Source organism: Octopus bimaculoides, chromosome 11, assembly GCF_046866305.1.
Source record: "Octopus bimaculoides isolate indiv1 chromosome 11, ASM4686630v1, whole genome shotgun sequence".
NCBI lineage: Eukaryota > Metazoa > Mollusca > Cephalopoda > Octopoda > Octopodidae > Octopus > Octopus bimaculoides.
Window position 1 is genome coordinate 40899973 of NC_142938.1, and position 25741 is coordinate 40925713.

General features: G+C 35.4%; 1 protein-coding gene across 1 annotated transcript in view; it reads left to right on the plus strand.

Moving 5' to 3' along the window:
• Positions 1–3472: 3472 nt before the first annotated feature.
• The window catches only part of LOC106870599 (translation initiation factor IF-2, mitochondrial), a 37140-nt gene continuing 14871 nt past the window's right edge, over positions 3473–25741 (plus strand). Inside the window, exons 1-8 of the mRNA XM_014916732.3 lie at positions 3473–3723; positions 8914–9078; positions 11344–11455; positions 13340–13402; positions 17515–17626; positions 21049–21209; positions 23713–23889; positions 25160–25209. Coding sequence (XP_014772218.2) covers positions 8920–9078; positions 11344–11455; positions 13340–13402; positions 17515–17626; positions 21049–21209; positions 23713–23889; positions 25160–25209 — 834 coding nt within the window. The 5' untranslated portion in view covers positions 3473–3723; positions 8914–8919. The remainder of the gene's footprint in view (positions 3724–8913; positions 9079–11343; positions 11456–13339; positions 13403–17514; positions 17627–21048; positions 21210–23712; positions 23890–25159; positions 25210–25741) is intronic.

Sequence of the window (25741 nt, forward strand, 5' to 3'; positions counted from 1 at the left end):
CAGGAGCAGTAGACTGCTGTTAAAACAGGTGCAAACAAGTCCAATAAGTGGGCATATAGTTTATAGGGCAGACCATCCAATCTAAGTGATTTGCACCCCATGTAGCAGCCCAGTACATCTTCCACTTCCTCCACTGAAATCAGCTTCTCGCAGCACTCAATGATGATGGTGATGATAATCAGCACTTTTTCTTTATTAACTACAGGGTTCATGCAGAAGATTGGGGATAGTACAGGACAATACACCTTTCAGCAAATGTTTAGCAGGCAACACTTCTCTCTCCACTCTTATTTTCCTGATCAGGGATTGGCCAAAGAGAAAAATGTTTTTTAGCCCCTTCAACCTTGTACTCCATTCAATCTCTTTTGCCATGGCCACCAGACATAAAGACAGCCTGCCCCTCTTAGTTAAAAGAAGACAGCTGAGTGATCTTCACAATGGATTCAATCGAGTCAGATCTGTCCCACACATGACATAAACCCACAGGTCAGCAATGCTCAGACACTGGATAAGTGCATGCATGACAGTTTCATCATCCTGCATGCATCTTGGACATGCTTGGCTGATGGCACTTCTGTGCATGTATAGTTTATCTCAAACAGGCAAAGCTCCCCAGTAGCATTGCCAGGCCAGAGATTTTTGGAAGTTATCCATTGATCCCAAGCCAGCTAGTTTTCCACTAGCTTATCTTCTTCAACTCCCAAGGTCTCCCCAAAAACATCAATAATAATTCTTTCTAATTTTGAGGATCTTTTCTTTTTTACCTCGTTATATTCCGAAACCACATTCAACTTTCTACAGATACCCTAGCATAGTACAACTACACTTCGTAGTGTTTGTTTCTACCCACTTTCAATAATTTTTAGTGTTTTGCCTTCAGTTTTATTTCATTTTCAATTATTTTTACGCTTTTTTAACCCTTTGTCGTTATTCTCAATCATTCATTATTACTTTCTCTCTCTATCTATATATAGAGATAGATAGATACATATATTATATATATACATATATTATATACATATATATATACATATATACATATATATGCACACATATATATACACACACATATATACCCATACACACACACACACACATAGTTAAGAGGGAAAAACTCGAGTCTTGTGAATTTTCCGAAGTCCTTTCCCCACCCCTTGGAAAAGATTTCCCCCACAAATTACTTTATAATCGTAATGTATGCCATTTAAAAGGTATTTATATAAAATTTCATTGAAAAAAACCCCATTTTCCTAAAAGTTATGAGGGAAAAACTGAGTTCTAGAAGCGCTGTATCCCACCCACACTTAACAAGAAAACTTCTCACACACTCTACCACAACAAACCACACTACATCTCTTCACTTCCTCACATTTCCTCCTTCATACACTATGCCTACCTCTCATCCCAAATCTTGTTCCGAAGGCCCTGTTCCTCTGTATCATTGCTATCTGGTAGTAGCACCAGCACCCCAACTCTATATATACCGACGTTTTGGATCTATTTTAAAACGGGGGCCACATTTTTCATTAATGTTTTACGTAGTGTTTTTGGTACGGAAAGACTTTCAAACTTCGTATACTTATCTATTTTGTGTTATAGAACAGAAAAATATTTTTGTATTCAAATTTATTTCATGTAAAAAATTGTCTTATTTCGATAATTTCAACCAATCACTGACAAGTATTCAGTTGTTTATATTTACTCCTTTGGCTGATTAAGCGGTGTAAAGCGTATTTAATCTCCATACCTTCGTTTTATTTGCTTTTTTCATTTTAAATTTGCTTTAACCCTAACCGTAGGGTTAGGGTTAGGGTTAATTGTTTCAGAATCGTTTGTTTATGTAGTCGGCACTTAATGTATATCGGCTGAATGGACGTCAGTGATTGGTTGAAATTACAGAAATACGACAACTTTAACATGAAATAACTTATGGATTTCTTTTTTTTTTAAGAAGACTAAGAGAAAAAGATGTTTTATATGACACATTCTACCAGTGTTCCAAGTTTCAAAGTGTTTCGTTAATGAAAAATGTGGCCCCCGTTTTAAAAAAGATCCGAAGTTTTTGCCCCACATCTGCACTCTTTAATCACGCTTCCTCGCTATACCCTGCCACTTACGTTATGACGTTCAAACCTCAAGAGTATGCCCTGGCACTTGCCACCATCTATATCTCTCTCTTCCTTTACTCAATCATCCCATTAATATTTTGATCCTAGTCCCTTTTGAGTATGCCCAGCACTTTGCCACCATCTCTATCCTGCTGTCTCCCACTCTCTCTTCACTTCTCTTAGGTTGGGTAACCATGTATTTCCTTTGCGGGAGTGCACATGTTTCTGTCTTCATTCCTGATCTCTCTCTCTCTCTCTCTCCCCAATTGGGTAACCTTGTACCTCCTCTACAGCAAGACACCAGTTTCTATCTCTCTGTCTCATAATAATCTTTCATCATTCTACACAAGATCACCTCCTCCAATTCCCCCTCCCCTCTCAAAAGAAATTTTTTGTCTTGCAAGTACTTGGTAACCCTATCAATGCAGGTGCCACTCAAAAGCACCCAGTCCACACTATAAAGTAGTTGGCGTTTGGAATGGCATCCAGCTGTAAAAACTTTGCCGAAACTGACCTTGCCTGTGCTGGTGCCACGTAAAAAGCACTAAGTCCACTCTGCTGAGTGGTTGGGGTTTAGGAAGGGCATCCAGCTGTAACAATCCTGCCAAACTGTTGTAGAAGTCTGGTGCAGGTTTCCGCCTTGCCGGCTTTTGTCAAACCGTCCCACCCATGCCAGCATAAAATGTGGACGTTAAGCTATGATGATGATGATGTTATAAACTATTAAGAGACTATAGATGGTTGAATTGATAGGATTCTAAACAAGTTGTCAGAAGGTTAGTTGTTTGTATCCTACTCCTGGTATTATGTTGTATAATTCTTAAATAGCACAAGCCACCTTTCTTTAAGCAGTTAGGAATAACTAGTTTTTGTGAGGAGCAGCTCAGTAAAATTTGCTAATATTTCATGAAAGGGAACAAGCCAACAAAGAAGCTTCTATCTGGTCGATTGACTTGCTTGAAATAGCAGCCAAATCTCTTTCATAATACACCCTAGCATCCTAGAAAAGAAAGAAACATTGGGTAATATGATCTTGGAGGTGATTTGCCTGAGAGAGAGTGAGAGAGAATGTGCGTGTATATGTGTGTACTGCAGAAGGAATGTAAATAACTCGTGTATATCTTCGTGGACAGGAAAAAATAGAAAGTTTCACTCCTTGAATTGGTAAGGATAATTAATCCAGTGCTCTTTAATAAACTGAAATATATTCATTGAGATTTGAAGCATATTTTAACGTAGGTTATATTTAATCACGGAATTCCATGAACCTATTTTTTTACGGAGCGGGTTTTTGTCCTACACTCATCTTTTACACCATACACACAAATGGTTTGCAATAATCAATTATACAGAGGGGACTTTTTAGAGTCAACACCGAAACTAAATATACAAGATGTCTACTTCCAGTTAATGTCACGTTTTTCTTATCCTGTAGATGGCAACCGGGCCTGGATTTATTACCATTAAAGTGACATACTATATAATTTCTTTTAGAAAACGCACAGTTTGATTTTTGTTTGTTTTTTCACGGTAATAGCATTCTGTTTTTGCGACCAGAGAGCCAAATACCTTCAAGTGTTTAAGTTACTTGTTGAGAATCAAAGATAAACATTAGGTAAAGTTTCGTTTTTCAGTTTTTTCTTGACCCCCCCCCCCAAAAAAAAAAACAACATTTTTATGCATTGGATTTAGGATAAATAGGAAATACGAACAGTTCTAAGCTGTTCAACGATATTTCATTTTATTGTCTAATATTTTCCTACGGTCACCTTGAAAGCCCGGCTTCGGTTGAGATTCGTAGAATGAGCTTTTCAAAGTTAAGGTTACTCTTTGCTCTATGTTGACAAATTGAATTCATTCTTAGTCAACGAACGAAAATAAAGCTTCTAATGCAGCAAGTAGTTATACATCCTATTAAAAAACAATAAATAAAAAGCTTATTGTCAATCTAAATCAGGCATGTGCAACCTTTTTTCGAGAAGCGGGCCGCATGACTGGTCTAAATCTACATTTCCGTGTGTACACATACAATTTTGTTCGTCTTGTGGTACGTTCTAATCGAACGACATGATCAAATACATTCCCGCTGTGATCATCCTGTCTCTTTTATTCAGATTAGTATATATCAATCTGTGGGATATTTTTGCAGTAATTTTTTGCTATTATAAACCCGTCTCATGAGACTGGTGTAATCTTTGGTCGATGAACTTTCGGAAGGTAAATCTTCAAATTAACACCCGTACGATTTTCACTAGGGCGTTAGGGTCAGGGTTACGGTTAGGGTTAGGGAATTCCGTCCCTAACCGTAACCGTAACCTTAACTCTAACCCTAACCCTAACACCCTAGTGAAAATCGTGCGGGTGTTAATCTGAAAATTTACCGAAATTTTTATTATTACATCCATTTCGTGAAACGGGTGTAATAATAATTTTTTAAAAAAATTTATAGATTTCCTTGATTCTGTATCGGGTTTACTTTATGAATCAGAAACTTCGGTCGTCCCGTTTTGTTTTTCTTTATTTTATTTTTGACTTCATTCGTGTGTTCATTATGACCCTACGATTTTTTCTTCTTTTAGATTGCCAAACTACATGTATGCAAATACAAGTCCAGCTAATTAAATTTTGAAAATAATTACTTTTTATGAATCCTTTTGTTGTATTCTTTATTAAGAATGCATTCGTTTCTTATTGTTTATTGCAATGTCAATCCTAACTACGCAAATCTATGATCAAAGGCATTTCAGTTGTGACTATTTCATCTTTTAGCCAGACATATTGTATGGACAGGAATGGTTTTGTTGTTAAGAAGTTCGCCTCACAACGACATCGCTCTTGATTCGATTTTTCTGCGCAGCACTTTCGGCAAATGTCTTCTACTATAGGTTCAGGTCGTCTAAAGCCTTACTAGGTGGAATGTGAGAGATAGAAACTGTGTAGAAGTTCGTCGGAGATACTGTTTCTGTTTTTGGGTGGTAGATTTAATCTATCATCTGGTTTAATACCATTACTTTTCTTTGGATACTTTTATTACAGGCCAGTTTGTTGCAAGCATTTGCTCTCCCATCAAAGGATAACTTTCTTCCACCAATCTGAAAGAGGTTACAGATATTGTTTTTACTAAATCATTAAAATAAACAAATCTAATGGAGGACTAAAGGCCCCCTTCGATCATGAATGACTATGGATTGCACCTAGAAAGTTCCCCTCTGAGGCACAAGTCAAGGCAAGGTTGTTTTTGGAAGACCAGCAGTCGCCCATGCATACCAGCCTCCCCTCTCCACGCCACTGATGTTATCCAAGGGAAAAGCAAAGGCCGATATGGCTTGGAACAGTGACGTTGCAAATCATTTCTACAGATGACTGAACTGGAGCAATGTGAAATAAAGTGTCTTGCTCAAGAACACAAAACACAGTCTGGTCTGGGAATCAAACTCATTACCTGAGCCATGCACCTTCACAATGTAGGACTACATAATCCAATGTCCCCACTTTGCAGACTCCCTCAGGCTAGTAAAGCTTGTTATTCTGTAGGTCAGTCTGTGGAGAAAACTTGAGTAATGAGGAAGTCTTGGAGGGGGATTGCAGTTCTGGAAAGTAAGAATTGGGCAATATTTTTTGCAAAATTTGCAGAGTATGATGTAGCAAGTTTGACAAGAAGAGGGAAGCTGCAGCATTGGGTGGGCAGGAGTATTGTACAAATTGCTAGTTTCAGAGCAGCATGAACTATTGTAGTAAAAGTAGAAGTCAGAAGAAGAATGCAACATGTCAATGTGTGTGAGTAAAAATGTGTAACTCGTGAAATAGTTTGTTGGGAGAAAGGAACATTTCTAAGATGCTACAGTGGCACTATACCATATATGCAACCAGTACATTTGTACTTTGTAAAGAGTCAGAAACTTTCAGAGGTAAACTGCTTTAGGTTTTGAAGAGAAAGTGTAGCATTTGGTACATGATTTTTGTTATATGTGGATATAACAGAATGGTCTCTCCATCATCCTTATTCAACATAACTAGTGTAACAAATATCTACATATCAATGAACATATAGCATATGACAATGCTGTGAACAAAGATAGAGTAAAGCCAAAGACTATTATACCAAACTTTAAAAAGTATGTAAGTCAGAATCTCTTCTTACTACACAATATTTCACATTGCATTTGCAGTATCAGTACTGATATTAACATTTGGGGAACTTGACTGGTGATCTTTAGAGAATATCTGTTTAATAGAAATTAAAACCTATAAGATCTTGACACTAACTGCAGGCTTCTATGAACAGTGGAAAAGAGGAGGGAAGAGGTTTAAGATTAGTCTATCAGCCTTTTAGTGTCATATAGCATTGCTCTTGTAGTGTCTACTAAACATTGACAGCAAAAAAAATATATCAACCAACTGTATGGTGTTGTTCATAAGTGAACAACATCATACAGTTCTGCAGTGAACTCCTCAAGAAGTACTCACTTCCTGATTACTTTCCCTCTAACCCTCCAGAATTGGACTTGCATACTTCAACAAAGATTTGGAAGAAAAATACTACATAAACAAAAATTTTGCATGTATGTCTCCCATAAACTTAATGAAGGTGTTAACATAGCACACTGTAGTCTCTTTTAGGTTAGTGACCATTTTGTCCCATCACGTGTCAAAGATTATGCTTTTACAATTTAAGAGCAGGAACTAGCTACAAAATAGCTAGTGAACATAAGAAACAGTGAAGCCTTTAAACCACCGAGAAGCAAGTGAAAATGTTATGTCACATTTATGTAGACGATATTACATATGATCAGTAGCTGCCCGCAAAATGTCTTGAAGGTACTTCCTTTGAATGTATTGTTGCTTTATATACATTGTCACCTATTGGAAAGACTGCCCTGGGATAAACATCTGCCAGTTGCAAGCATAACAGGTCTAATGTAGTTGTATGGGACAGAAAAAAATTATATACAGCTATATATGTCAGCTGTGTTGCAGGTGTGAACATTTCTTTCAAAATCAGTGGGAAAGAGAATATTTATGGACAACTACTTTCAAACCTATAGCTCCTCTACACAGAATATAAATTTACATAGTAGATGTCCAATTGGCAGTCTTGAAACATTATGGTTTTTAATCAAAGAAAGTCATTGGCTAATGCAAACTTTGCAAATACCAATCTTTTAGTGGAACAGTAAAAATATACAAGATTTTTCTAGCATTTAACATTTAAAATGTTTATTGGCATTTCTTCCAAGTGTACCTTCTGAGTTCAAAATCCATCAGGGTCAACTGTGCTTTTCATTCCTCTAGGGTCAATAAAATAAAATACCACTCAAGTAATGGGGTCTTTTTAACTGACTAACATCTTCCCACTAAAATATTTGGCCTTGTACCAAAATTTGAAGCAATTACTTTTATTATACAAAATTCAAGTGATCGAGAATTATTTTTTGTTAGAAACCAGTTCCTTATAGAAAGAATTAAAATATTTAAAAAGGAAAGATAGCATGCATGCATGCATCCCTACCTATCTACCTACCTACCTACCTACCTTACCTACCTTACCTACCTTACCTACCTACCTACATACATACATATGTGTATGCCTGTGTGTAGAGCTATTGTAGTTCCTTTCACAGTTCGCTATGGTGTTATTGGGTTTGTCCTTATCTCCAGTTTCTGTGACATTAAGCAGATGAAAGGAAAGACACATCATTATCTGGAATGTACACCAACATATTACAAGTTAATTTGAACTCAGTAATGCAAGTCAACAAAATCACTTATACTACAGTGTTACTGTTAATAAGAATGAATTTATGCCAATCAGCAACAACTACTTGAGGTAGTGAACTGGCAGAGTTGTTAGAGAATCAGACAGAATGCTTCATGGTATTTGTTCTGACTCTCTTCACACTGAGTTTAAACCCTGCTGAGATCAGCTTTGTCTTTTATTCATTCAGAATTGATAAAAACTACCAATCCAAGCTAGTGGATTGGCAAGAACTGTAAGAACATTGGACCAGGTGCCTTGTAGTATTTGTTCCAGGATTTTTTCAAATCCCACCATGGCTTACTTGGATGGTAAACTAAACCTGTTACCAGTTTAAAACCACCTCCTGGTTACTTGGGTGCCTTTAATGGAATCTACTCTGCTGCAAGAATTTGGGTCAGGTTTCCAGTTTTAGGGTATATTTCTTCCTCCCTCCCACCAGTTTTCTCCCACTGTCTTCTCTCCTGACTAAAAGATAAAAAAAAAAAAATTATCTACCTGAAGCCAGGTGGAATGAATGGACCATTGAAACTAAGTGTCTCACTAACAGACACATCTGAGTGATGATGACAGGATAAAAATTGCCTTCCTCTTGATTAGTTGTTCAGTATTCTATATATATATATATATATATATATATATATATTTGTGTGTATACACAGATGCATATAAATATATTTATATATGAATCTATGAGTTTGATAAGCTCAATGCAAAACACTCATTTCTTCAGTCTGATATTTAACTTTAAACACAAAGTATATTTGCTCGTACATTTTGTGTTTCTCTTGCTTGTTTCATCAAACTATATATATATATCTAAAACCTTCACAACATTTGCTATCAATAGGCATTGACACATGTTCTGTTTATTTGATATTTTCTTCATTATTTATGAATTACGGAATGCCATTTAAATATGAAGCCTTTGTCTTACTATATCCTTAAGGTATTTCACATGCTGTTTCAGTATCCAGCGCATACCACTAGAATATGAAATTGGAACTAGACTATATCTACCTTGTTTTTCTATATTCTTTTAACATCTAGGGTGAAATGGCTCATGGAAGAATCTTAAGTTTGCTACTTCAAATTGAAAGGCATGTCATGTTTAAGGCCATAAAATCAACTGATGTGTTATTGAATTCAAGAAATGTTTTAAAGCGACAGCTTTACATGTCATCTCCAGTTTACTTTGCTAAAAGAAAGAAAAAAGTAAGAGTCATTCTTCATGAATTTGTTTTAAAAGATTGTCCTTGTCTATTGTTTTTTATTACTTTGTATCCATTAAATGTTTTTCAAAATACTTAATTCTCTTTGAGTGAAATAATGACAGAGTAGCTTCTAACCCACTGCAGGCAGTTTGGTATGTTTCTAGGCAGAATGTTGTATTCCACATTCCCTCAGTCTATCTATCAGTTATTAATCAGACCTGGAAACAGATTTGTAGTTTTATTGTGTTGATAACTTATGATTATAGGCCTTTTGCTATTAAAAGGTCAACACATTGATTCTATTTCTTGTGCCAGAGCATAGGATAAATGAATATTTATTTGGAGATGTTTTAAGTAGAACTCTACATCAGAAGAAATAAGGGCCTTGCTATAACTGATAGTCTCTACTTCATCTCATGGCACTACAGCATACATTGTCATGCTCATGTGTGTTGGATAAACCAGAAAAGAAAAACATTTAACAAACATCAATTACTAAATTTTAATTACTTTAATTACTAGAGGTAATTTTACCTCTTCAGTAACCATATTTTGTATTATGTATTTGATCTAATAATATGTAATTTAAAATGTGATTTCAGTTAACAAAAAACGAATGTACACCTTTCAAAATAATTATGAATCTGCATTTACATATAAACACATTAAAGCATTAATTGTAAACATAAAGTTTGCTTCATTTAGAATCGCTGTCTACAATTACCCACACACATACACAGACACATGTAATGAAATTTTGTAATTTAAATGAGTTGCCATATAGAATTTAAAAAATACACAGTTGAAGCTTATTTGCACTTGCACCAGTAGTAAACAATCTTAAAACTGATGTATAAGCACGGGCACAGCTGTGTGGTAAGTAGTTTGCTTCACAACCACATAGTTCTAGCACCTCGGGCAAGTGTTTTCTATTATAACTTCGGGCCGACCAAAGCCTTGTGAGTGGATTTGGTAGACAGAAACTGAAAGAAGCTTGTATACATATATATCTGTGTGTGTTCATGTCTGTTTGTCTCCCACCACCACTTAACAACCAGTGTTGGTGTGTTTATGTTGCTGCAACACACTTTGAGAGATCAGTTACAGAGATTGCAGCTTGCTGAATTGAATGGGTGCTAGTAAATCAGTAAAGAATTCAGCAGCACACATCCTGTCACTGCTTGGTGTTCATTGCCAAGACACCAAATTCTCAATATTTAAGTCCACCTAGTTCAGAACAGATACATTGAAGTCCAAGTGATGAGTGATTCTAGAGTTTCAATACTGATTGATATTTCTCCTAGGGTAAAAGTTACTTGTAATAGGTCAGCATCCATTCATTAACATAGACACCCCTACTTCCTAGATCCTTGAGATTTCAAAGAAAGAGTTTTATCCTAGTTTGGCAAAAGAGACTGATAGAATTAGTACCCGGCTTTAATAATAAATAAGTACTGGGGTCAATTCATTTGACTTAAATGTTCTTCAGCATGGCCACAGTCTGAGACTGAAACAAGTAAAAGATACTGTAACCTGAACTCTAGAACAATACTGGTGCTTTCGTTTTGTGTTTTATTTACAATGATTAAAGTTGAATTTGAATTACTAAAGAATGTGCCAATCACATCTTCTGTTCAGTTATCAAAAGTATCATGTATCAAGCACTCCACTAGACTAAGTTTGATCATGACTTCCAATAATGTTAGAATAATTTTAACTCCTAAAAGGTAGCTGACCTACTGAAGGATTTAACCCTTAAACATTCTGATTACTCTGTCAAATGTAATGCTTTTATATTCAAATTGTTTTGAATTAATCATGCATTATCTTATAGCTTTGAGGTTTCAATGATGTGATTGTTTATTTTTAGAATATCAGTGAGAGGCTAGATATGGTCAGTTTGAAAGCAAAACATGTAGAATATTTGGGCTGAATATGGCCAGTTTAAATGTTAAAGGGCTAAAAGTATGGCAAAATAAGTGGTGTCTTCATCACTCAACTTTTTTTGTTCTTAGTACAGGTCAGTTGAATGACAAAAAACCTCTGTGAACATACTTTTCTTATGCAACTATTTTCAGCATGGTTTCCTTTGTTTATAATCTCAGTTATTCAAACAAAATACTCTTTGCTTGTCTCATTTAGATAAATGGGTGCCAATTCAATAATATGATTTTATAACATAATATTTGTAATTGCTAATGCTATAAATAGTAATAAAAAATAATGTTAAAATCTAACAGAATGAAATTCTAAATTCTCTTGATAGCTGGATCCAGTTCGTTTTAAACCAAAACCTCTTGATAAAGATGCCAAAGTGGTTCCGATTTCTCCAAATATGACTGTTGCTGAGTTGGCTAAAGCATTAGAAAAAGACACAGGCAAGTCAATTTTCATCTATTTTCTGTTTAATTTTATGTGAATGATTGGAACATCTTTCTTTTTACAATCTCTAATTAGCTGTTATAGTAGGGTAAAACCTGTTGTCAATGAAGCAGACTGAGGCAAGCATATTTGGGTGCTGTTGCTTTGTCTAGTTTAGGTATGGTGATCTATTTACCCCATTAGCTGTCACATTATAATGTTCTTTACTTTATGATTCACTACCTTTATCTATACAACACACTGCATTTCAGTAGTCATTTTTCACTATGTAGACATAATCTGAAATTTGTAAATAGCCAAATCATTAGGGTACTGGCCTACTATCCAGAAGCTCAGCTCTTCATATCCAGTCGTTGCCACTGCACTTTTGCTGGTTCAGTTAAACTAACAATAAATAGGTATCATATGAAGCATAGCATATTATTATATGAAGTGGGGTAGTGGATCATTAAGTGCTAGGTTCAAGTTCTCTAGAAAGAAAATGGATACAGCCACTCATATTTATAAGTAAGCAGTGTTGAAATAGAGTCCCAGCAAATCCATAAAGTTACTAATACTTCTAAGAATAGTATAAAGATCCTATTTCTTACAGTCTTTTTCTTAAAAATCTTATGAATCATGCTTACCTGAAGAAGGCAGTGAGAAACTACTCCAGTGTGTTTTCTACTAGAAATGCTCTGATATATGCAATGTCTGATTAGAAAATGTCTTACAGACAAGTAAAATGTATGCCTAGCTAGGATAAAATTCTTTTTTTCAAATCTCAAAGATCTAGGAGGTTAGAGTGTCTATGTTTATGGCATTAAGAAGATAGCTCTTCCTCTGGGTGGATGCTGACCTATTACAAGTAACTTTCACCCTGGGAGAAATATCAATCAGTATTGAAAGTCAAGAACCAGTCATCACTTGCACAGTTCTATTATTACTTACAGTAGTAAGGCGGTGAGCTGGCAAAATTGTTAGCATACTGAGCGAAATGCTTAGCAGCATTTCAACCATCTTTATGTTCTGAGTTCAAATTCCACCAAGGTTAATTTTGTCTTTTATCCTTATGTGGTTGATAAATTAAGTACCAGTGAAACACTGGGGGTCGATGTAATTGACTAGCCCCCTCCCACTAAATTTCAGGCCCTGTGCCTATAGTAGATAGGAATATTACTTACAACAGTAAAATATACAACTGCAATGTATCTGTTCTGAACTAGGTGGACTTAACTGTTGCGAGTCAAGTGTCTTAGCCATGAACACCAAGCAGTGACAGCATTTGCACTGCTGTATTCTTTACTAATTTGTTGGCACCCATTCGACTTGTCAGGGTGCACTCTTTCTAACTGATCTCACAAAGTGCTTTTTCATCTCTGAGTTGATATAAAAATATTTTTGAAAACAAGCCCTCTCTCAGTCCTACAATTTTCTAGCCCTTTAACCCTTTGGCAATCAGATTACTCTGTCAAATGTAATACTTATACAGTTACGTTGTTTTGAATTAATTATCCATTATCTTGTAGCTTCAAGATTTTGATGATGTGATCATTTATTGTTAAAGTAACATTGTAGGGTAGGTGTGAGAAGTAGAATCTGGTTGGTTTGAAAATAAAACAGCTGAAATATTTAGGCTGAATATTACCAGCTTAAATGCTAAAGGGTTAAAAATCAAATATTTCTTAAAATGATTTCTCAGTTATGATGTCTGCTTTATTTGTTCTGCCCCAAGCAGACTTGAGACAATAATATAACTATTTTATGTTCATAATTATAGTTTCTAAGTTATATTTTTCATTAAGATTTAAACAGTACAATTTGTACTTGTATTTTTATTATTTTTTTAAAAATAATTTTCATTGGAAAAAAAAAAATGCTGTTTGGCTTCTGATTTGCAGATCATGTTTTTGAAGCATTAACATTTGTAAAAGATGGTGACAATTATGAATATGTTAACAGTGGTAAGTGTTTCTTTTTTTTTTTAATTTATCAATATTTGAAAGGTAGCGATGTGGTTAAGAAGTTTGCTTTCTAACCAAGTAGTTTTGGATTCAGTACCATTGCAGGGCAAATGGCTTCTACTATAGCCCTGCTCTGACCGAAGCCTTGTGAGTGGATTTAGTAGACAGATGTGTGTGCGTGTTTATGTCACCTTGTCTTAACATCACATGATAGTTGTAAATGAGTGTCACTGTCACACAAGTGGTATCTTTTGTTTCCGATCTGCCATGAAAACATGTTTGAAAGCAAGTAAGGGTTGGTGTCAGGAAGAGCATCTTGTTACATAAAAATCTGCCTCAACAAATTGTCTGACCCATGGTAACATGAAACAGTAGGTGGTGGTGGTTGTTTGTTTGTTTGATTGATTGAAAAGTATTCCAAAGTTTTCTTATACAATTACTCATTCTTTTATTGTGATTTAATCAGTACATATGTAGTCGTAGGAATATTTAGGATAATGATAGGTATAGACTGTTGACTGAATCCAATTTGAGCAGGATCTTTCAGCACAGATTCTCATTTATGCCAATTGTTTCTAAAAGATAAACTTCTCTGTTTGAAAGGCCTGTTGTTGTTTATCCTAGCTTTTAGCTCATTAAACAGTTAAAAACGTCTCTTTCGGATTGAAATGATACCCTTAGAGGCTTTTCTGAAGGAAAATTTAAAATCAGATTGTAAGCAAATTAGAATCATCATAATAACATCCATTTTTCAATATGGCCAGATTTGGATTGGTTTTAAGTTGTGGTGTACCACCTTTGTTTGCAATCCAAAACTCAACAACTTGAGGTTCAACTTTACTACTCCTTCCATGTATATCTTTCATTTTCCATGGACAATATTCCTTCATCCAGCAAGTGTCCCATACCTACACAACTAATCTTTCCTGTACATATTTCTATACCTGTACAGCTGCCTTTCTTATGCATATCCCCTTATCAGCATAGCTGCTACCTTTCCTGCACACATTTCCATACATAGACACTTGCTTCTGTTGCACAACGCTTCATACCTGTAGAACTGGTGTGTCTCTTGCACTGTTTCCCATATCAACACAGCTGATTTCTTTGATGCAATAACACTTTTTCATCAATCATAAAAATGTTTTCCATGGTATCTGTTGACACTTAGTAAACACAGAACATTGATATGGTGACTGATATGAACTGTTAATCCCACTAGTGTGGTAGGGAAGGATTCTAGCAGCCCAGCTACCTTTTATTTTCCACTTGGTTATTAAACTTGCTCAACTTTCTTTTATCCTTTTAAACTTTCTAAACCTAGGTTAATCCCCTCAAAATCTAATTAATGCAGTTGCTGCTCCTCCACTGCTTATTCCTACTGTAAATCCCTTCTTGCCCTATTTCTTTCTGCAACAGTTAATCTGCAACATTTCAAACTGAACATTAACTGCTCAAAATCTACTCAGTTATTTTAGCCTCTCAGCCTAAGAAGACCTACAGGCATCTATGGGTCCTGTACACCACACATACGCACGCACGCACACACTTACTTTTCAGTGATGAATGAAGCATATCTGAAGGCATTGGTTCTTTCTGCATAATGTTTTCCTACACTAGCATATGGCAATTAATATGTGAAGTGTTGTATTGAAATAACCATGTACATTGATAGTACTTCAGAGAGATGAAAGGCAAAGTTCTATCTGAACAGGATTTGAAGTCATCACATAAGGGGAGGGGAGTATGAAACTAAATGCTGTAAAGTATTTAGTTCACAGTATATCTCTTGCCATTATACAATTACACCAAGATTGCTTTTCGTATATAAAAGATATATTGTAATTCAATAATGTCTATATGTGATATAATAAAGAAACACTAGTTTATAGTGCTGTTTGAATAATAAAGAAACACTAGTTTATAGTGCTGTTTGAATCCTTCCTGTAAATATATGCATTTTTAGCTATGAGTAAATAATAAGCTACTGATTTGTCTGTTAGAAATAACATGTAAATCTTCCCACAAAACTATCTTAAATAAAAGATATGTTGGACTATAAAGTTCCTAATATGTAAAAAAGTCAGGATGGTTATGGCTCGAATACCTTTGAGGATAAGTCTTCATGGTTGGGGTTAACCTGAAGATAAACAAAAACATTGTGCCACATATAGAAGTTTCTCTCTTTCATATTCTTATGATTATATGTAAACTCTCCTTTATTTCTAGATTTATTTTCTTTAAAAGTAATTTTATGGAAGTAAATATAAGGAAAATAACTTTATATTTGGGGGCAAAAAAGCTTGTACTGTCAGAGTGATTTTATATTATTTTGCATCAAATGAGTCACCAGTCAGAATATTAAATATCAAAGCACATCTTTCTGATTCTGAAGTGTACTTTTTTCTATTTCTGAAAAATACTCTTCTGTTGAAGTACATTTTACTTTTACTTTGTTTGTAGTATGGTGAGGTGTTAGTAGGCAAGGTATATTTCCCTTTCTCTGACCCATTTAAGGTGAATAAAAATAGGACATTTTAGAAAAGGAAAAATATTACTTTGATATTTCACTTACAGAGGTTGGACAAAATAATGGAAACACCTTGCATCATTGCATCACAATTTTGAAATATCTATAAAACCGTCAAAAATTTGTTTATTTTTATGTTTTTTGATTTACTATTAGTGTTGCTTAATATGTTTTACTAAAATTGCTGTTTCTTTTCTGATATCATCAAAAAAAGGTAATTAAAATTCATTAAAATGACAGATCTATTGGACTTTCAAAGAGATCAAATTGTTGGTGCTTGTATGGCAGGCGCTAGCATAATGAAAACAACCAAGATGTTTGGTGTATCAAGAAGTACTGTCTCAAAAGTAATGATAGCCTTTGAGAAAGAGGGAAAAATCTCCTTGTTGAAACAAAACTCTGGAAGAAAACCAAAACTTTCAGATAGGGACTGCTGGACTCTTACGCTAATTGTTACAAAGGATCACAAAAGTACAGCTCCCAAAATTACTGCAGAACTTGATGACCACCTGAGAACCCAGTTTCCACAAAAACTGTTTGCTGGGAGCTGCACAAAGCCGGATTTCATGGGAGGGCTGCAATCAGAAAACCACTACTTTCAAAATCAAACATTGCAAAGCATTTAGAGTGGAGTAAAAACCTATAGAATTGTTCTCTAGAGCAGTGGAAGAATGTTATTTTCTTGGACGAGTCATCCTTTACCTTATTTCTGACCACCAGCCGAGTATATGTGTGGAGACAGCCAAAAGAAGCATTTGACTCAGACTATCATCTTCCAACTTTTAAACATGGAGGAGGATCTGTGATGATCTGGGGGGGGGGGGGTCTATATCTTGGAAATCCGCCAGCCCAATGGTTTCCCTTCATGGCAGAATTAATAGTCAAGACTAAGCATTTTATCAGATCAAATTCATCCTATGGTTGTGGAACTGTTTCCGGAGGCAAACACAATCTTTCAGGATGATAATGCACCAATTCACACAGCTATAGTTGTTACTGAATGGCATGAGGAACATTATGGTGAAGTTGAACATCTTATCTGGCCACCACAGTCCCTAGATCTTAATATTATTGAACATTTATGGTGCATTTTAGAAAAAGAAGTAAGGAGTCGATATCTTCCACCACCATCACTACAAGAAGTGGAGACTGTTTTAGCTGAAGAATAGACAAAAATTCCTTTGGAAACAATTCAAACTTTGTATGAGTCCATACCTTGTAGAATTCAAACTGTAATCACTGCCAAAGGCAGTCCTATCCCATATTAAAAATAAACTTTTTTTGAAATTTTAAGGTGTTTCCATTATTTTGTCCAACCCCTGTATATCTGACTGCTGACTGAATGCGTTAAAGATGAAAAGTGAATTTTACAATATAATGCATCTTTGCTCCAAAATATAAATCTTTCTCTCTTCCTCTTATGTATTTAAGTATTTAAAGGTCAGACTCATAAACTGAATGATAATTATATTTGACCTAGGTTTTTTATAAATCTGTATACTATTTTGTTTGATTTAAGATATATCTACTTAAATGAAGAGAAATAATTTGAATTTTATTTTCCTTCTGTATCTTATCAAAGTAATTGATGATATTGAAGTAATAAAAGGTGTTGTTAAAAAGTCTGGAATGAAATGGTCACCAGCACCAAAACGGATTACAAAGGAGAAAGAAAATAAAGACTTTGTGAGACAGTGAGTATTTAATTTCTGTTTTGACTCATAAATCTGTTTTTGTTTATTAGAAGCTCCTGAATTATCTTCAGTTTTCTTATTTGTCTCTTTATTTCTTATTAATTGAATTGTCACTAACCTTATCCTATTAATGACAATGAGAGCTTTTTCGAGATTCATTGGTAGAATTGTAATCTTTCTGATTGTTCATCTAAAGTTGACTCAATCAATTATACTTGTACTCTACAAGAATTAGCTTTGTGACAAGTTGAGGGGAATTATTAAATTGTAAACAACTAATGAAATATTTGTCTTATTAGTATATGTTTCATTAGCATACAGCTTAATAATTTATGTGAAAGCACTATTGATGGTATCATGTAAAAAGCACTCAGTACACTCTGTAAAGCAGTTGGCATTAGGAAGGGTCCAACCCATGCCAGCATGGAAAACGGATGTTAAATGATGGTGATGAATAAGTGTTGGCATGGTTGTATAGTTAAAAAAGTTTGCTTCCCAATCGTATGATTTCAGGTTCAGATTCACTGTGTGGCACCCTGTGCAAGTGTTTTCTACAATGGCCACAGGCCAACCAAAACCTTGTTAATGGATTTGGTAGACAGAAACTGAAAGAAGCCTTCATCATTTAATGTCTGTTTTCCATGCTGGGGAGCTAGAGGACTACACCAAGTTCCTATGTCTGCTTTGGCATGGTTTCTATGACTTGATGCCTTTTTAATGCCAACCACTTTACAAAGTGTACTGGTTGCTTTTTACATAGCACTGCACCAGTGAAGTCGCTAAGTAAGTTGCAAAAGAAAGTGGGTTCATCAGGGATAGATTGGGTGTAGGGGTGAAGACATAAGTGATATGCTTTTAGGGCCTAATTTTGGCTTAGATGGATGTCTTCTTGAGCCTTTCATTTCCAGTTTTTCATAGAAACATGTCCAGCCACAGGAAAATAATTCCTTGCTTGGAAACAAGTGAAAGTTGGCAACAGGAATCTGCCTGAATTCCATCTAACCTTTGTAAGTGGATATTAAAATGATAATGGTGATGGTGAAGAACAATAAGTATGTCTCATTCTGCTACTTCCAATGGTCAATTGTTGTTCTCATGATACTGATTTGCTACTAGTTTACAAAGAATATAAAATTATGAAGTTCAAAGGATTATAGAATATTTAGAATCAGAAGCAAGATATGGTGGACACATTCCTATGGAGGTGCAATGTTTGTAGGCTAATGAGTAAAATCTGGAATCCACGGAAACTGGTAATGGTCTGTGTTGGCAAAAATTATTCTATAGGAGAAGGTGGTGAGCTGGCAGAATTGGTAGCACACTGGGCAAAATGCTTAGTAACATTTCGTCCATCTTTACTTCCTGAGTTCAAATTCTGCTGACGTCAGTTTTATCTTTCATTCTTTCGAGGTCAATAAAGTAAGGACCAGTTGAACACTGGGAGTTGATGTAATCGACTTACCGTTTCCCTTGAATTTGCTGGCCTTGTGCCAAAATTTGAAACCAACAATTATTCCACAGGATAGATTGTAAGAGAGTTTAGTAACTTCAGTTACTGTGAGGAATGAAGAATATATTTCACATTCTTGTTATTCTTTTGAAAGCTTTAGTGTGGACTTCATTATTGGACACCTACAAGCTGGAGAACTAGCAGAATTGTAAGTGCATTGGGAAAAATGCCTTGCAGTGTTTGTTACAGCTCTTTATATTCTGAGTTCAAATTCCACTGGGGGTAACTTTGTCTCTCATTACTCCAGGATTGATGAAATAAAATACCAATCATGTACTGGAGTCAATGGTATTGAGTAACCTCTCCCATCAAAAGTACTGGCTTTGTGTTTAAATTAGAAACCATTATTCAATGCCAATCATCAAATGCTACATATTTTCATATCTTTTTTGCTACCAGATATAGACATTAATATTTTAGTGTATTCTGAGTTGGTGAGCTACCAAAATTGTTAGCACGTTGGGGGAAATGCTTAGCAGCATTTATTCTGAGTTCTAATTCCACCAAGGTCAACTTTACCTTTCATCTTTTCAGGGTTGACAAAATAAGTACCAGTTGAGGACTGGGGTCGATGTAATCAACTTACCCACTCTCTCGAAATTACTGGCTTTGTGCCAAAATTTGAAATCAATATTTTGGTATATAATTTGAATTCTTGAGATTAAAAAAAAAAAACTATGTTATTTACCTGGACATCTTAACATTTTAGAGTGTTTTGAGAATTTCATAGTTTATGAATTATTATTATTGAATTATGGTTCAGTATTTTACTCAATGTCTATACGATTTCAATGGTGACAGGACAGCTATGGCCAGGCAGACTAGTCTAACCCAGGGAAGCAAATTTAAAGTAAAAAATCCCACACATTAAATGAAATAATGATAATTATAATTAAAAGAAATGATCATGATTAAAGGTGGCTCAAGTGTTATTACTTTGCAGGATTACCACCCAGTAGATAAAACAGCAGTAATTAATGTCATCCCAGAAGGAGTTACTAGCTTTTTGTTTGTAATTTGTGCCTGCTGGTAGAGAAGGATTCTGTTAAGAAGAGTAGAAAGCATTGAGAGGAATCCTACCGCTCTTGTTCTATAGTCATTAGTGGATGAGAAACAAATCGCACTTGGGATAGAATGCCAATGTATCTCAAGAAACTTTTCTTGTAAACAAATTGAATCTAGTACCTCAAGCCAATAAAACACATCAATTTTACAATAGTTTTTCAGTTTATAGCAGTGAGCTCTTCCGACCTTGTAGTTCCTGTTTAGAACTAGATAGACTGGGTTGCCTAAGATTTGAGTATTATAGTTACAGGTACAATGATGTGCCCTTTGTAGGAATACAATAATCCCTCGACTATTGTGAAGTAGAAACAGTACTGTACTGTATTTTTTTAAAATTATTTTTTAATTTGTATATATTTATTTTATTATAAATGCAAAACAACACCACAGAGGAATCAACGTAAGCTTAAATAATAAACCTTGATGGGTGAACCACGATATGGCAAGATGAATGATGTCTGTAGATGAATGATGTCTGATTACTTAGAGATAGAAAAATTCTCCTAGAAAATATCATTTTTATGATAATTGTTTTTTATTTTATTAAATTGAGAGTGATGTGGTTGCAGAATTAGTAGTCATGAACAAAATGCATTGTGATATTTAATCATATTCTTCTACATTCTATGTTTAAATTCTATTGAGGTTGACTTTGATTTTCATCCTTCAGTGTTTGATAAAATTAAGAACCATTCAAGTATTGAAAATAATCTAAAATTACCAACCCTTCACCTAAAATTTGTGATTTTGTACCTAATATCTTAAATCTTTATTGAACTGTTTTATCATATGCTATGTGAAATAGTTGAACCTTTCTTTTTTATATATTCTTTGTTTTTCATATTAGAGAACCATCATTGCCTGATTCCCTTATCAAACGTCCTCCTGTTGTTACAATTATGGGACATGTAGATCATGGAAAGACAACACTTTTAGATTCCCTACGGAAAACTAATGTAGTCTCAACAGAGTTTGGTGGCATCACTCAACATATTGGTGCTTTTTCAGGTCAGTTTTTACATAATTTGAAGTGTTAAGAGCATGAAGAGAAAATTAATGCAGTGAATGGAGGCAAAGAAATAATGCTAGAAAGCAGCAAAATCAGATTTTAGACAAATGAAAATAGTTGCCTGTGTTAATTTTATACTTAGATTTATTTGATAAAATAATCGAATTAATAAGCTGCTAGGAGGTTGTCCAACATATAAAAGTTTAAAAATAGTAAAACAAGTGTAACTGATGATGGAGACCATACCTCTGCCATTTTTGTTTGTTTCTCAACCATTTTTTGCCTATGGACCCCTTTGACACTATTTTACTTTACTGGACCTCCATAGCCATTTGATGTATATTAAAAAAAATTCAACTGTATTTTCATAATTAAATATTAGGAATTGTATAAAAAAAAAAAATTTTGTGTATTGTAGAAGTATAAGCAATTTATTGCACATAAATTTTAACAACAAAATCTTACATGGATCCTGGTTGAGAATCACTGGTTTAGATGTTAGTCATTTTCCTTAATATCTGAAAAAGGAAGAGATGCAAAATAAATTACATTGTTGTTGAATAGTCCACCTTGTAAGTTGTCACGTTCTCTCAAATCAGTTTTAATAAAATTAGAAATTTAGTAATTGTTGGGGAAATAGAAAGAATTCTTGAGGTTTATTGAAATTTAAAATATTTCAGTTTTGAATGAATTATTAAAAATATTATAAAATTCCATCTAACTCTAGGTGATCATAAGTATCCAGACACCCTGCAAAATGTGTGTTTATCATAGAGGGTGACACAGTAGATCACAGAGAGCACAATAGTACTACCATTTACCACACAAAATACATGGTTCATGATCTCAGTAGCTGGCAGACAGTGCTAGGCATCAGAATGGAACGCTCTGCAGAACTAATAGACTTTCAACGTGGTCAGTTGGCTGGGTGCCACTTGTCTAATAAGCCTATGTGTGAGATTTCTACCCTCCTGAACATCTCTAGGTTCATTGTTTCTTATGTAATGGTGGTTGGCACTCTGTTGATTATGACGTCGAGGGTTCCAGTTGATCCGATCAACAGAACAGCCTGCTCGTGAAATTAACGTGCAAGTGGCTGAGCATTCCACAGACATGTGTACCCTCAACGTAGTTCTCGGGGAGATTCAGCGTGACATAGAGTGTGACAAGGCTGGCCCTTTGAAATACAGGTACAACAGGAACAGGAAGAAAGAGTGAGAGACAGTTGTGGTGAAAGAGTACAGCAGGGTTCACCACCATCCCCTGCTGGAGCCTTGTGGAGCTTTAGGTCTTTTCGCTCAATAAACACTCACAATGCCCGGTCTGGGAATCGAAACCACGATCCTACGACCGCGAGTCCGCTGCCCTAACCACTGGGCCATTGTACCTCCACTCTTATGTAATAGTAAAGTGAAAACATGAAGGGATGTATACAACCCAAACGCATTTGGGCTGACCTCCCATGTTAACTCCTAGAGACCATCAAGTGTTGAATAGGATCATACAGCATAATTGTCTATCATCCCTCACCACCATCATACAAGAATTCTAAACTACAGCAGGATCTACTCCAAGCACTGCAACTGTTCATTGCAAGGTGCAGAAAGTTGGTTTCTATGGAAGAGCAGCTACCCATAAGCCACACATCACATAGACAAATGCCCAACACTGCCTAACATGGTATAAAGATCGTCAAAATTGAACCACAGAACAATGGAAAGCCATTGTATGGAGTGATGAATCATGGTGCACAATGTGGCAATCAGATGGTAGTGTGTGTGTGTGGAAAATACCTGGTGAATGATATATACCAGCCTGTATAATGTTGACTGAAATTTGGCAGTGGTGGGGTGATGGTGTGGTCATGCTTCTCCTGGAGGGGTTTGGCCCCCCCTTGTTGCTTTATGTGGAACTGTCATGGCACAAGCTTACACTGACATTTTAACCACTTTCATGTTGCCTACTTTTGAAGACCAGTTCAGGGGTATGACCGAGCACCTATCCATACTGCAGGAGTTGTAGGAGAGTGGTTTGATGACGACAACATCCCACTAATGGACTGGCCTTCGCAGAGTCCTGATTTAAATCCCATTGAACATCTTTGGGTTGTTTTGGAACACCTACTTTGTATTGGACCACATTGACCCACAACGATACCCTTGCTCACTTAGGCTTATTGCAAGGAATGGGCTGCCATTCTCCAGGAAACTTTCCCCTGCCAGATTGAAAGTATACCCGCGAGAGTAGAGGCTGTCATCAAGGCAACATTGTATTGACTGCCAGTGTTTGTGCTTCATTATCAAGTAGGTGTCCAGATACTTTTGATCACATAGTGTAAGTTTCTATATAACATTTTGCTACATCTTCCTGCATCCAAACATGCTAGGCAAAGGGAAAATATTAAATAAATGGGTGAAGAAAAAATAAATTGTTAACTTTATGCATATTTCAAAATGTTCAACCATTTCTACTAATTTTTTCACTGTTATTTTTGATTTTCAGTTAGTCTTCCTTCTAAGGAAAAGATTACATTCCTTGATACGCCTGGACATGCTGCTTTTTTTGCAATGAGAGCCAGAGGTGCTTTGCTTACAGATATTGTTGTTCTTGTTGTTGCTGCAGATGATGGTGTAATGCAACAAACAATTGAATCAATAAAACATGCACAGAATTTCAAAGGTATGTCTCCATTGATTTGAAACTTTTATATAAACCATGGAAATTTAAGTAATATCTCATGAACAATGGTGATGAAATTTTCTTGTGATAGAGAACAAGATAAGGAAATAATTATTAAAAAATTAGCTATGCAGTTAACTAAAATACATAATCACTCATCAGTTTTTATTAATACTCTACAAAGTTCAGGTGGTATTCACAGGGAGTATTGTTTAACACATGACATGGTGCTACTGCTGCATGCAGAGCCATTCTAGACCAAATCCAGAAAAGAGCTACCTAACTGCCATAAAGTTACTTGCAGACACTCCCCAGCCTCTGTCTCACCAGTGTGCTGTCTCCCTTCTCTGCCTTTTCTACCATTATTGTGATGTCTTTGTTCTTCAGAGCTGAAAGGACTCTTGCTCCATCCACTTTGGCATTGCCTTCCCATTTGCTTCTCTTCTTTTCCTCACCTTTGACTTGTCCAATCCTCTAGACTCCACACTAGTCACTACACCCATTACTTCCTTCCCAGAATGTCAACTCACTGGATCAACACTTCTTTATGTAGCTGACCTCATCCATGCATATCACATGACCAGAGCAATGCAATCTTCTCTCTTGCTCATTACAACTGATGCCTCTTATAGTCAATTTCTCTCTCAAAACATTTACACTTTGTCATACATCTACACTAACATCCAGTAGAGCATGCTAGCTTCATTTCTTTCATGCCTTTGCATGTCCTCAGCATTCACAGCCCATGTTTTGTTGCCATGTAGCATAACTGTGCATACTCAGAATATGCCTGCTAGAAATAGCAGCCAAATTGTCTTCAAATCACACCTTATCTTGAAAAATAAAAAGGAACGAGACAGTGTAATATGGAAATAGATACTAGTTGATCTATGACTGTCATCTGTTATAGACTACCATCCAATCTAAGAGAATGTTTATCTTCTTTCTCTTAATGCAACTGAATTCAGAGGACAACATTCGTATTATGAGTTCCTGTGATTTGTGGAAACAATATACAATACAATGATGAGATATATTATATCTGATGGCTGGCATGCTTTAATCATAGTTTTGCTTGACATAGGGATAAGCAACAAAAACAACTACCACTGTTATTTGTCTATTATTCCTCACATACAGGTCATGGTCATATCCACCTTTTCCATTTTCTCAATATTGTGCCCAACCTACATCAATGTTTAGATGCTTCTGATTATTGTTGATGTCTGTTTAGTCTCTTTATTGTTGTTTTTTTCTTTTTTAATTTCAGTTCCTCTCATAATTGCCATTAACAAAATTGACAAGCCTGGTGTTGATATTGTAAGTATCTCTAATGTACCACCATTATTTTATTTAAAGATAGTGAGGTGGAAGATATAGTAAACTTTACTCTAATTGGTTACAGTCTTAGTGAATTCAATTTTTTTTCAGTAAAGCCAGTAATATATGTGGTTGATTTGATTAACTATACTTCTACTTTGCATTAATTAGCATTATGCCTGGTTGAAAGAAATTATAAAAATTATATGTCAGAAGTTGCTGTGTTCCCACTACAAGTGAATGGTGAATGCAGCTTCTTTTGTAGGGCTGGTGTTACGAAAATGTACTCAGCACACTGTGTAAAGTGATTGACAAACGAATAAAGGAAGCATAAAGTTGTGAGGTCCCTTTCAGTCCTGTTTTGCCAAGGACTATTCAACTTCTCTAGTGTTGGTGCCACTAGAGAATGCATCCAGCACACTCTGTAAAGTGGGTGATGATAAGAAGGGCATCCAGCGTTAGAAACCAAAATTAAATTATTATTAATTTTACTTATGTCTCTAATTAGTAGAAACTAATGGATAAAGAAATC